The sequence below is a fragment of the Oryza glaberrima genome, chromosome 5, assembly GCF_000147395.1.
Source record: "Oryza glaberrima chromosome 5, OglaRS2, whole genome shotgun sequence".
Lineage (NCBI taxonomy): Eukaryota > Viridiplantae > Streptophyta > Magnoliopsida > Poales > Poaceae > Oryza > Oryza glaberrima.
In genome coordinates this window covers 20,242,960-20,255,555 of record NC_068330.1, presented here as the reverse complement: position 1 = coordinate 20,255,555, position 12,596 = coordinate 20,242,960, and the positions used below count along the sequence as shown (strand labels likewise).

The following is a 12,596-nucleotide window of genomic DNA, read 5'->3' as shown; positions in this document are numbered from 1 at the left end:
TCTACAGACGGTCTAGTACCAGATAAGACTCTGAGTGAAACTTGCTTGCACAAGACTTGAAATTCAAGGCGTAGTCCATTGTTCAAGTTGTGAGTAAGTGTAGCTTGGAGTTCTAGGTGAATGTTCAACCTTAATCAGTCTCCATCGAACCACTGGTATATAAACAGTACATTGGAAAAGGCAAATCTCAGTGGGATTTTGAGATTTGGTGGGGGATTGTTGGAATTAATAGATGGGCTAAGGCCCATTCGAAGATTAATTCTTTGGAAAATCACAAAAGCCCACCTCATGGGATGGCATGCATGTGGAGTTTAGTACCACCTTTCTTATTCTAGGAGAGGGGGACCTCCTTAAAAGGGAGGATGCCCTCCTAGCCACTTGAAGCATGTGTGGTGGAGAGAAGAGGGGGAACACACGCGCGCGCTCGCTGGCCTGGCCGGGCCGGGCAAGCGGCGCGCGTGCACAACATACGCGTCGAATGGTCCGCAAAATTGGCTCCTCACCCTTGCGCAGATGCAGCCTCCTTTTGCAGTTTTGTTTTGCTGCAGGAAAATTCGGATTTGTTTTGTTGTTGGAAACATTCCGAAAAATCTGATGCGTGAAAACGGCGTGGAGTCCGGATAAGTTACGCGCGACTTATCCGGCTCGGTTACGCAGAGTGGAGATCGTGCGGGCGTCCTGATCAAGCGACCTATCTCTATATAAACCGTGCCGCCGCCTTCACGCAACACACGCGAAATCAATCTAGGGTTTGCCTCCTCCTCTGTGTTGCGCCGTCGCTCGTAGACTACTCCATCCCGCTCGCCAGCGTGCACCGGCGATCGGGAGAGCAGGTCTCCGGAACCTCTGCCTTCGACGTCCTGTACCGGGAGAAGGCGGCAATAAGGTTTTTGGGAAGCGCTTCGCGCGACTGCTCCCTGTTCGTCCGCGACAGCTCGCCTTCCTCTACGCTCGCGTGCTGCGCGCTTTCGTCGACGCTCGCAACCGCGACTAGTTCCTGCCGAGCAACCGGTCTTTCCGCCACCTCGGTACGTGTTCGACATGTTGCGCATATTTGATCTGTTCATATTTTACTGCTTAGTTTACATGTGTAGATCTAATGATGTGTTAATGCTAGTATATATCTGTAATGTCATGATTTATTTATGGAATATATTAAATCATTATATGCCTATATTCTCAACAACTCTGACAGTAAGTCCTTTAAAATGATCCTTCACTAATGATCATCAAGTTCTATCACCTGTAAAACTCTCATGTTCAATATACCCTAGTGGCCTAGTTTCCCCTCGCACTTAACGCATTTCCTAGTTAGGACCGTTGACAACGTTAGGCCATCATCATAAAAATAGCTCATCGTAGAGCTGAATTTGCATGAATTTCAGTTTGATAGTTAGTCCGTAGATTGTACTCAACCACTATTAATTCATGCATTCCAAGTAACTGAAATCTTACAAATGCCTTGTTTAATTACATTCGCCTTTGCTAAATCTTAGTCACATATATATTTCCTATGGTAGTATTGTTTTATACTTTCCCCATATAGGGGTGCCGCTTCGTCGATGGGTGCTGCCGTCGAGCGATGAAGTACGTTGCACGCAATTGCTCTGGCATCTGGCTGTCTGGAAGCAAAATTATCGGTGTAGACGTGTAGTATGTGGCCGGGATAGCAGAATTAACGAGTGGCGGTTCCTGGTTTCCTGGCATGGATCGCTTTACTGGTTCTTTGTTTCCATGGAATCCGCGAGAAGTAACCGTACAAAACAGACTAGTCGTCATTGTGTCTTCCTCGCTATCGCTGTTGTTAACATATATACACGTGAGGGAGCATGAGAACAAACTGAGCCTGATCGATTCTAGTTGCAGGATCATGGATGTTCTACTCAATAGAAGAAAACTGCAGAAGAACATACAACGGTAACCTACACCGGTACACCACGTACAAGTATAGTACTTATATTTGTAGGGGCTTCCGCCATATGTTGGCTCTTTGACTTAGTAGAAATGATACGGTTTTTGATAAAACACCATTAAAATCTTATTTGCAGGTACTTTTTAGGGCAACATATTGGCTTTAGGGTTAGGCTCAACTGCAAAAGTATGATGATGATATCAAACTAATAAATGATGGATGTCGTAAACTTGACTCGATAATTATGCACATTTTCACCAACTTTGGATGGAGATTTTCAAATAGAATTTAGTAATCTTGTGTTGGTTTTTATTAGTTTGTGTTTAATTTATGTTATGTCAATATGTGGTTAGTTTGTTCACAAGTAGACTTTGTAATAATTTGGTGTAACTCGTTGAGCAAAGGACGGAATGTTATTCCATTATCATTGAAAAAAAGAGACTATCCCGTATATGTATAACTAACAGTACAGTCAATCCATATCCCGATCCCGATGTATATTCGAGATAAAATTTAGGTAGATGCATACGAAAGTTACAAGTTCAATAAGTTGGCGTTCAGACATGAATTGGCATCCAATGGCCAATGGGATATACATGACATGCACCATTTGACGTTCACTTTTTCTTCTGGGCATTTGCAAAATTTTCATTGTTTGTTTTTATATATTTTGCAAGAATGGCATTCGAATGACTCGAATGACAGTCCTAGTGATATTTTTGGAATTTTCTAGTGTCATCTTTATAATAACGATTCAAAATGATTGTAAATTTGTAACTATTCCCTTTTCTTTTCAAAAATAGCAGTAGTACAAAACGATACTCCCTCCATTTTAGTTATAAAACGTCAAAGTCAAACTGCTTTAAATTTGACCAAGTTTGTAGAAAAAAGTAATAACATTTTTAACCCAAGACAAATTTATTGTAAAATATATTCAATTATTGATTTGATGAAACTAATTTAGTATTATAAATATTACTATATTTGTCTATAAACTTAGTCAAACTTGAAACAATTTAATTTTGACCAAAGTCAAAACGTCTTATAACCTGAAACGGAGGGAATAGTTTATTCCAGTCTCAATATTACGCTACCAATATGCTAGTTGTTAATAGAAAGGATTTTATTATATTTGTGGACTTGTGGTTATCAAAATACAATCATTTTTTTTTACAATTTAAATAGTGCAACTAAATTTTGAATAAGACAAATAGTCAACTCAAAAGTCTAACAATGTTGCATGTTTAAAAACGGAGACAATAGTATTTGAGCAAAGATGTGCACTAGAAAGAAGACACTACCATGCAGAAAGAATATGGAGTATGCACCATTAATCTGTCCTAAAGAATTGTTGTGAATACCGATGGAAGACTTATACATCGTCATATATGCATGAATATTTTTTGGAATTAATGAATGGGCCTTAGCCCACTCGAAGATTAATTCTTTGGAAAATCACAAAAGCCCACCTCATGGGATGGCATGCATGTGGAGTTTAGTACCACCTTGCTTATTCTAGGAGAGGGGAACCTCCTTAAAAGGGAGGATGCCCTCCTAGCCATTTGAAGCATCTGTGGTGGAGAGAAGAGGGGAAACACACGCGCGCTCGCTCGCCTCGCCTCGCCTCGCCGGGGGGCCGGGCCGGCGGCGCGCGTGCACGATGTACGCGTCGAATGATCCGAAAAATTGGCTCCTCACCCTTGCGCAGATGCAGCCTCCTTTTGCAGTTTTGTTTTGCTGCAAATTCGGATTCGTTTTTGTTTTGGAAACATTCCGAAAAATCCGGTGCGTGCAAACGGCATGGAATCCGGATAAGTTACGCGCGACTTATCCGGTTCGGTTACGCGCAGTAGAGATCGTGCGGGCGCTGTAATCAATCTAGGGTTTGCCTCCTACTCTGTACTGCGCCGTCGCTCGTAGACTACTCCATCTCGCTCGCCGGTGTGCACTGGCGATCGGGAGAGCAGGTCTCCGGAACCTCTGCCTTCGACGTCCTGCACCGGGAGAAGGCGGCAATAAGGTTTTTGGGAAGCGCTTCGCGCGACTGCTCCCTGTTCGTTCGCGACGGCTCGCCTTTCTCTTCGCTCTCGTGTTTCGTGCCTTCGTAGACGCCTGCGAAAAGTTTCGACCAAGCAGCCGGTCTTTCCGTCACCTCGGTACGTGTTCAATATGTTGCGCATATTTGATCTGTTCATGTTATACTGTGTAGTTTACATGTGTAGATCTAATGATGCGTTCATGCTAGTTTTCATCTGTAATGTCATGATTTATTTATGGAATAGATTAATCATTATATGCCTATAATCTCAACAATATTGACTTTTCAGGTTATTGCCACATGGCCACATCCGAGATCTCTACACTAGCTAAGAACTTGGGAGACGACTGGCTTGTATCATAATAAGGAAGTACATAACTGTATTATGGTCCTGTTTGATTCAGCTTAAGATTATTATAATCTAGCTTATTAGGAGTAAGCTGAAACAAACAAGTAGATTATTATAGCAGATTATTATAATCTATAAGCCAGATTATTATAATCTAATAAGCTGCTCTAGAGGAGCTTTTTTGAGATTATTGAGTGGCTAAAGACCCACTACCCCTACATACTTGAGAAAAATTACCCACCTATGCCATCAACCGAACAGATAGTTGAGGGCATTATAGACTTTAGTCTTTCAAACCCAATAATCTATGCCTCCAATAATCCAGACAAACAAATAACTCACAGCTTATTCTATGTCATCTTATTATAATCCAGCTTACAGTAATCTGGTTTAATAATCTAGATTATAATAATTATAAGCTGAAACAAACAGGGCCTATGGGTCGTTTTTGACTTATCGAGTGAAAAATCACATTTTTTTGCACTGGATTTGCATTTTTGGGGGTACCAAATGAACGTGCAAAACTCCTTACAAAAATGGAGAAATATAATGGTCTTAGACCATTGCACAAGTGGTAATCACTTTATCTTTTTTTTCCCTCTTGTTTCTAACTCATTGTTCTTATCTTCTATTATGTTTTATTTGTCATTATAGGTTTGCCTTTTTTTTTTTCCTGCTTTACCTGTGGATTGACTACTTCTCCTGAGGAATTTGTCATGCAACTTTGGTTTCTTTATAACCTATCAATTCTACTTCAAACCACAAATAAGACCGAATCATATATAGGTTAAATTTTTGGTTTATAGTGTGATGTATTTATAATAAGATTGGATAATTGATACAACAAAAATGTTACTTACGTTTAATCAAATAGTCATAGAGATAATGATAGGTATAGCCATATAAGTTTGAAGTTTGATTATACATCTCACGAAAAACTGAAAGTATAACATCATATATTTACAATGGCGAATTAACTTATCATAGTTTTACATCCAAAATATTTAGAGTAAATTTCACAAAACTACACATTTAACACCAAAGTTTTCACAAAACTACACATTTAAGATGAAGTGTCACAAAACTACATATTTAGTAACTAGATTATCACAAAACTACAGGTTTAGAATCTATTTAATCACAAAGTAATGATGTTTATAGCTCCACACATAACAATGGTGTTAGGGATTTAAACTCCAAAAGTTATAGTTTTGTGATAAGTTCAATATTAAATATGCATTTTTATGATACTTAATCTAAAATCTGTAGTTTTGTGATAAATTTGGTGCTAAATATGTAATTTTGTGATACAACTCCTTAAATCTATAGTTTCGTGATAATTTGGTCAAAATACCTGTAGTTCTGTGAAATTTACTCAAATATTTATTATATTGGTTTCAAAGAATTCTATAGCTTGTTTATAAGTCAATCTCCGTAGTTTTAAAAATGGCGTTGATATACTTTTACAGGTCCCATCGGTTGCTCGAATAAGCCAAAGCCAAAGTCAAGATTTAAATTTTTAAACTTAATTTTGAAATCAATTTTAAGGTATTTTTAATGTATTTTTTAAAGCATTGAATTTTAAGTCATATAAAAGTTTTACATAAAAATTAGTATTTATTTTAATAAACCGTTTTGATTTATTAGAAAATATGAGTGAGCTCTATGCATTACACCAAACGAGAAGTAAATTGCTGCGACATTAATTTCGCAGAGTTTCCCGGCAATGATGCCCTTTGGCCGCTTGCAGCACAGCATTTGCATTGCACATGCCGGTTGCCACAGTCATACAGAACATGCCAACAACCATTGACCCAGAGTACCTGACAGAGGGCCTCAAATCCTCAATCGCTCAATGCAAAAAAATCAACAATAGACCGGGTCAATTTACCCCCCAATTTGGATATGAACGATTGCTATTTTCTAGACTTCCCAACAGCAATTAAAAACATTGTTTTTCTTGGTTGAGCTTTGAAGCGTAAGGAATTGACGCCGCTTCTTCCCTGCAACGAACGGAACGGAACGTGTCCATCGCATCCAGTTCGGATTCTCACCATTCTCGCGTGCGCATCGACGCTACGCTAACGCGTCGCACCGCCAGCCACGCCGATTCACACGGCCACGTCACTTTCGCCCCCCTTCTCCGCATTCTGTTTTCTACTATTCGCTAGTATACTGGTACTAGTTCTTCTTCTTCTTCTTCTTCTGTCTGATCCACCAGCAAGGTTAGGTTAGGCTTCTTCTTGAGCAAGCGATTCGGGGTAGTTGAGCTGGTTGCAACCCCGCTTTGTTGATTCGTTCTTTGGCGGCAAATTCGATATTCTGTTTCGCTCCCCCCTGGGTTTCTGCTTGGAATTTAGGGGGTCACGAGAGCAAACCACGCGGTCCCGTTCTTGAATTGCTGGAGAGGGGTGGGGAAGAAAGATCGGGGGAAGAGGGGACGCGAGCTCAGCGGGCTTTGGTGCTTAAGTTCTTTCGGGTTTGTGTTCTTGTGAAGTTCCTCTGGCATGGGGACGAGGAGGAGGAGGAATCCGGTGATATTCTTGTTCTTGTGGTTCGTCATGGCGTTTGAGCTGTGTGCATCTCTGAATCATGAAGGTGCCGGACCGTGATTTGGATAGTTTCTTTGGTTTATACTCTTTCTTGTCCATCTTTTTTTCTCGACTCTCGCTTTAAGGGTTTTGTTGCTGAATTGCAGGTGTCGCTCTTATGAGGTTTAAAGAGATGATTGATGCTGACCCATTTGATGCTCTGTTGGATTGGGATGAAGGGAACGCCAGCCCCTGTTCTTGGTTCGGTGTGGAGTGCTCGGATGATGGTCGAGTTGTGGCCCTGTAAGTTTTTCACTTTTGTGCAGTAAAAGAGATAGGAGACCCAGAAAATAACCTTTCTATTCATTTGGAAGAAATGAACTGCCTTAACTAAGCTGCGATCTGGGAAAAAAAACTATAATCTTAAATTTACTCATTTAGATTGAATTAGATCTTGCCATTCCATTTTTGTTGCATAACGTCATTAGTAGCATTGCAGTAGTAGTGATAATTGACATTTTTTGGTGTATAGGGACCATCTGCATGGGACAATTTTTTTTCTCACACCCTGTTTAGGAGGGCTCTAGATTCATCTGTAGAGCATCGTCACTTTACTGTCTTTGTTTACATTTTTCACACAAGTTTGTGCGGGTGGGTGTGGGTATTCATTTAGTAGCAGTTAACAGTATTGTGCCTGCTGCAATTCTATGTTATCTATTATTGTGTGATGCAATGGCACCACAGAGAGTCTATGGTTTTTAATCTGGAATAAGACAGCGGTTTGTTCTTTTGTCATACTTAATATTCATAGTATCTCCCTATGCTACTATTGACCATGTCTTTGCTTGCGTTTCCCCTTAGTTTGAGTGTGCAATTGTTGTAGGAACTTACCAAATCTTGGTCTAAAGGGTATGCTACCTCAGGAGATTGGAACACTTGCCCATATGCGTTCCATGTAAGCATATTCAGTACTTTCTTCTAAACACATTGATATTTTGCTTGCAAAGCGGTATTCCACATACTTACTGTTCTATTTTTAATTTATGTTTCAGCATTCTACACAATAACTCTTTCTATGGAATCATCCCCACAGAGATGAAATATTTACATGAGTTAAAGGTGTTGGATCTAGGATACAATACTTTCAGCGGACCATTTCCATCGGAGCTAAGAAATATTTTATCCCTGAAATTTCTGTACGTGAGAAGTTCAGTATGGCACTTTAATCTGAATTTAGTCCAACTGCATGATCTTAATATTAGTACCTTGTTTCAGCTTTCTCGAAGGCAACAAACTTTCTGGCAGTTTGCCAATTGAATATGAGCTCACCTCAATGGACCAGACTTCTTTAAATAAGATATCTACAGAAAGGTACCTGTTTCTAATGATACTTGTTATTTGTGCAAATGTTTAAAATTTTGAGTCCAAGTTCTTCTAGCAAATAAAATAAAATAAAATTGGGAACTCTTTGATTCTGTCACTGTATTTATGGTGTCAACAATATCTTAGTTTCTTACTATCCTAGACCTTTATTTAATTGTAACATATATTCTAGGGTATCTGAAATTAGTGAAATTATATAAAACTGAAAAGTGTCAAAGCAAGCTAAACTGCTGTAAAAACTGATCCTCCACATGGTAACTCCTAAACCTATATCATTTCCTTGGTGTGGCAAATGAATGGAATGAAGACTGGTTTTTATTTTATTTTTTATGAAGGGGATAGCTTTATTAATATGCATTACTGTAGTTCAGTACTTTAATCTATCAACTATAGCATGGGGTACCATTACTTAGGTAATAATGTTAACTGTGTTTCTTTGGTTGATGGAAATCCTGATGACCTTATGATGATTCTTTTATTCTCTAACAGTCACTTAATCTTCTAGTAGGAACGAAGAGAATGCCACAAGAAGAAAACTTCTAGCAAGCAAACAAAAACGTTCCCAAAAGAACAGGATGCTTTTGTCTGGAACATCTGAATCACCACTGGAAAACGTTACAATGCCAAAGTCTCACCCTGATAATATAACAGTGCCACATCGTCCCGTAGCTCCTCGATCAAGTTCTCCACAGCCGCCACTCCCTTCCGAACCCATTCCCTCCCCTGCCCCTTCTATGCCCTCCCCTGCCCCTTCTGTATCCACCACTACAAACGGAACTTCAGGCCAAGAAAACAAGAGCAAGACAGCAATATATGCATCCATCGGAGGAGTGGCCTGCTTGGTGGTTGTGGCCATGTCAGCTGCACTCATCCTTTGTTACCGGCACAGGAAGACTAGTACTGTGGTACCTTTTTCTCCAACAGCAATTGGGCAATTACATACTGCTACTTTGGGAGGTTGGTTGTTAATTTGATATGCTATTGAATTTATACCATTCTTGGTTTAATTATTATTCAGTTTACATATTGAGTTGTGTTTCAACGAGTTTGGCATGTTCCCAAGTTATGTTATATTTCATTCTTCTTTGGACGCATAAAGCAGCATTTAGAATCAACATCCAATTGTTGTTTTGCAGGAATAACTAAATTCAAACGCTCAGAGCTTGAAACAGCCTGTGAAGGTTTCAGCAACATAATTGACACACTACCTAGATTCACATTGTATAAAGGAACTCTCCCGTGTGGAGCAGAAATAGCTGCTGTGTCTACATTGGTGACTTACGCAAGTGGGTGGACAACTGTAGCTGAAGCACAATTCAAGGATAAGGTATATAATGGTTTTTTCTGTATTATTTCTTCCGCAGGGAAGATGTTTACTTACTAACATGGATATGCTATGGTGTTCTAGGTTGAAGTCTTATCAAAAGTGAGCCATAAGAATTTAATGAACCTTGTGGGTTACTGTGAAGATGAAGAACCATTCACTCGGATGATGGTGTTTGAGTATGTTTCAAATGGAACACTGTTTGAACACTTGCATGGTAAGAAAACTTCACATTTAGTTTGTTATTCTTCGCACCAAGATCAGTCACGCTATCAGCAGCTATTCATGATCACCATTAAAACATTGTTGTTGCAGTTAAAGAAGCAGACCAATTAGACTGGCAGTCACGCTTACGGATAGCGATGGGAGTGATGTACTGTCTGAACTACATGCAACAGCTGAACCCTCCTGTACTGCTGAGAGACCTAAGTACTTCTTGCATATACTTGACTGAAGACAATGCTGCAAAGGTTTCCGACATCAGTTTTTGGGGTGATAAAAAAGAAGACGACGAAAAATCTGAGGCTTCTGATGAGCACAGCACAGTTTATAAGTTTGCTTTGCTTCTGCTTGAGACAATCTCTGGAAGGCGCCCATATTCTGATGATTATGGCCTCCTTATTCTTTGGGCACATAGATACCTCATTGGTGACAAACCCCTGATGGACATGGTTGACCCCACACTCAAATCAGTCCCTGAGGAGCAAGTCAGAGAACTCACAAAGCTGGTGAAATTATGCTTAAGTGAAGATCCCATGGAGAGGCCAACGGTGGCAGAGGTAACCGCATGGATGCAAGAGATCACTGGGATTTCTGAAGAAGAGGCGATTCCAAAAAATAGTCCGTTGTGGTGGGCTGAACTTGAGATCATCACATCATAAAAAGCCAGTTCATTGCGCAATATTATTGCTGCGGCAACGGTGTCCATTCTTGCCTAGATCACAGCAAATTGTACAGTCGTTTAGGACCCATTTTGGGCAGGCAATTCAGTTGTACAGATATGCCTGCACTGCTCACACCCATTCTTTCATTCTTTGGTTCATGAAACACACATAATCTCTGAAGTCCACTAAACAGTTGTGACGAAAGCGAGGAGTATAAATTTTCTACTAGTTTCTACACACAATTCCTGCACTGAACAGATTTGTTTGAACAGTTGAGTCTACTCAGAGATACCTGAAGTCTGATGGTTGATACTTGATACAATATCGAGTTCATTTGGTTTATTTATAGGAGTGAGACACTGAAGAACGAAGACGAAAACATTCGTATATTGGTAGTAATCATCAGCTTCAAATGTGCAATGTTGGCTCTCACGCAGATAAAAAAAAAAAAAAATCATCTTTTGTTACTCAGTGTGCTGCTCCCGCGCGCGTGACTGAGCCATGACTCGGACGGCGGCGACAACGGCGGGATCTCGCCGGACGTCGAGCGCCGCGGCGAGGCCGCCGCCGCCGGCTTGCCGGCCCTCCTCTCCCCTGTTACCCTCGGGCTGCCACGGCCGTCCGTCGCCGAACGAGCCAGCCTGCTCAGAGCCTTCCTCGCGTCGGCGCAGTATCGCTTGCTCGTGCCGAGGATCGCCGTGCCCCATCCTGGGCTCGACCACTCCCTGCCGCTGCCGCTCTTCTCGTCGGACCAGCGCGACGGGTCGCCGCCGCCGCCGCGTAGCTTGCTCTTGTCCTTCTCCTTCTCCTTCTCCTTCTCCAGGGCGTTGCCTAGCGTGACGCTGCGGCGTGGTGGGGAGGACGCGGTGGTGGACGCGTCGGCGGCGCGCGACGTACGGCTGCGCGCGAACCCGCAGAGCACCGGCTTGACGCTCCATGGGAGGAACAGCATGAACCCGCACGACCTCGGGGACATCTCGTCGCTCTGCGTCTCCTCGTCGATGTCCCTGCTCTGTCGCGGCGGCGGCGGCGGCTCACTCTCCTTGCGTTGGAGAGTGGAGACGTGGTGGCGCGGCGGGGGTTGCTTCGGTTGCTCGCGGCCGGAAGCGCGGCGCAGCGACTGCGCCCGGCGTCTTGCCGAGGCCGTCGCCTCCTCGTCTTGCTTGGAGCTGCGGGCGCCGCGGCGCGGAGTTTTCTTCGGGCGCTTGTCTGCGGAGGTGGTGGCGATGGCGTTGGCGGCCGGGAGGAAGCGGTCCATGATGAAGCTCGGCAACCGCAGCGACCCGGCGCCGTCGATGGAGCTCAGCCGGGAAGAGAACGCCGCGAACCGGTCGGACGCCGAGATCCTGTCGAGCGCGTCAGAGAACGTGTCGTCCGAGTCGTCGTCGTCGCTGCTCGTCGTCTCGGTGGCGTTCCCGAAGTATGCCCTCGCGTGCGCATGAGCCGGGGAGCCACCGCCGCCGCCGCCCCGCCCCGGCGGCGGCCTCGGTGGCAGCACCTCCCTCACCACCTTTCGGCCGCACGCGGCGTCCTTGGGCACGCCGGGGGAGCTCTCCCACGAGAACGGCACGTGCGTCCGCTGCGGCGACAACGGTGGCGACGACGGCGGCGCGCCGGGGGAGCCACCACCACCGCACCGCGCGGCGCTGCGCGGGGTCCCCGCCGCCGACAACGACCCGCAGCAGGACCGCCGCGGCGTCGGGAGCGGCGAGTCGAGCAGCTGCGCCACCACGTGCCCGTCGCTCACCTTGCGCCGCCGCCGCTGCTGCCGCCTCGTGCCTCCCTCCTCCTCGTACCCGTACCCGCACCCGCCTACCCTCGCCGTCACGATCTCCATGCCTCCGCCGCCGCCGCCGCCGCGGCGCCCGGCTAGCTCGGCAGCAGGTGGTGGTGCCACACGTTCGTGGACCAGCTGCATGGGAGGCGTATAAAATGGCCGCGTGATGATGATGAGGCGGTTGGTGCGGGTCGCGGGGGCATTGGCGCGAGGGAAACGGCGAAGGGAGGACGCGCCCCAGTGGTTAGTTGGGCGTTGGTGTTTTTTTGCCCGTCGGCGGGAGGGGGGCGCTCGAAATCTCGTGACGGTGTTTATAGGCCTCTTTGGAGGTTGCCGAAAGGCTTTGTTTTGGGGGTCTTTCGGCTAAAATGCCAGCGTTTCAAAGGTGGATACACTCC

At 44.0% G+C, this 12,596-nt stretch overlaps 1 protein-coding gene across 2 annotated transcripts; it reads left to right on the top strand.

Annotated features, from left to right (window-relative positions):
- The first annotated feature begins 6,348 nt into the window (after positions 1–6,348).
- Positions 6,349–10,663, top strand: LOC127773316 (protein MALE DISCOVERER 1-like). 2 transcript variants are annotated; one of them, XM_052299372.1, is made up of 9 exons: positions 6,349–6,897; positions 6,998–7,133; positions 7,714–7,785; positions 7,883–8,026; positions 8,106–8,201; positions 8,722–9,170; positions 9,350–9,540; positions 9,622–9,754; positions 9,853–10,663. In XM_052299372.1, the coding sequence occupies exons 1-9, from the start codon at positions 6,807–6,809 to the stop codon at positions 10,416–10,418; spliced, it is 1,878 nt and encodes a 625-aa protein (XP_052155332.1). In that variant the 5' UTR covers positions 6,349–6,806; the 3' UTR covers positions 10,419–10,663. The 2 variants fall into 2 exon arrangements, with proteins under 2 accessions (XP_052155332.1, XP_052155331.1); XM_052299371.1 differs by having other exon boundaries at positions 8,719–9,170.
- Positions 10,664–12,596: the final 1,933 nt, after the last annotated feature.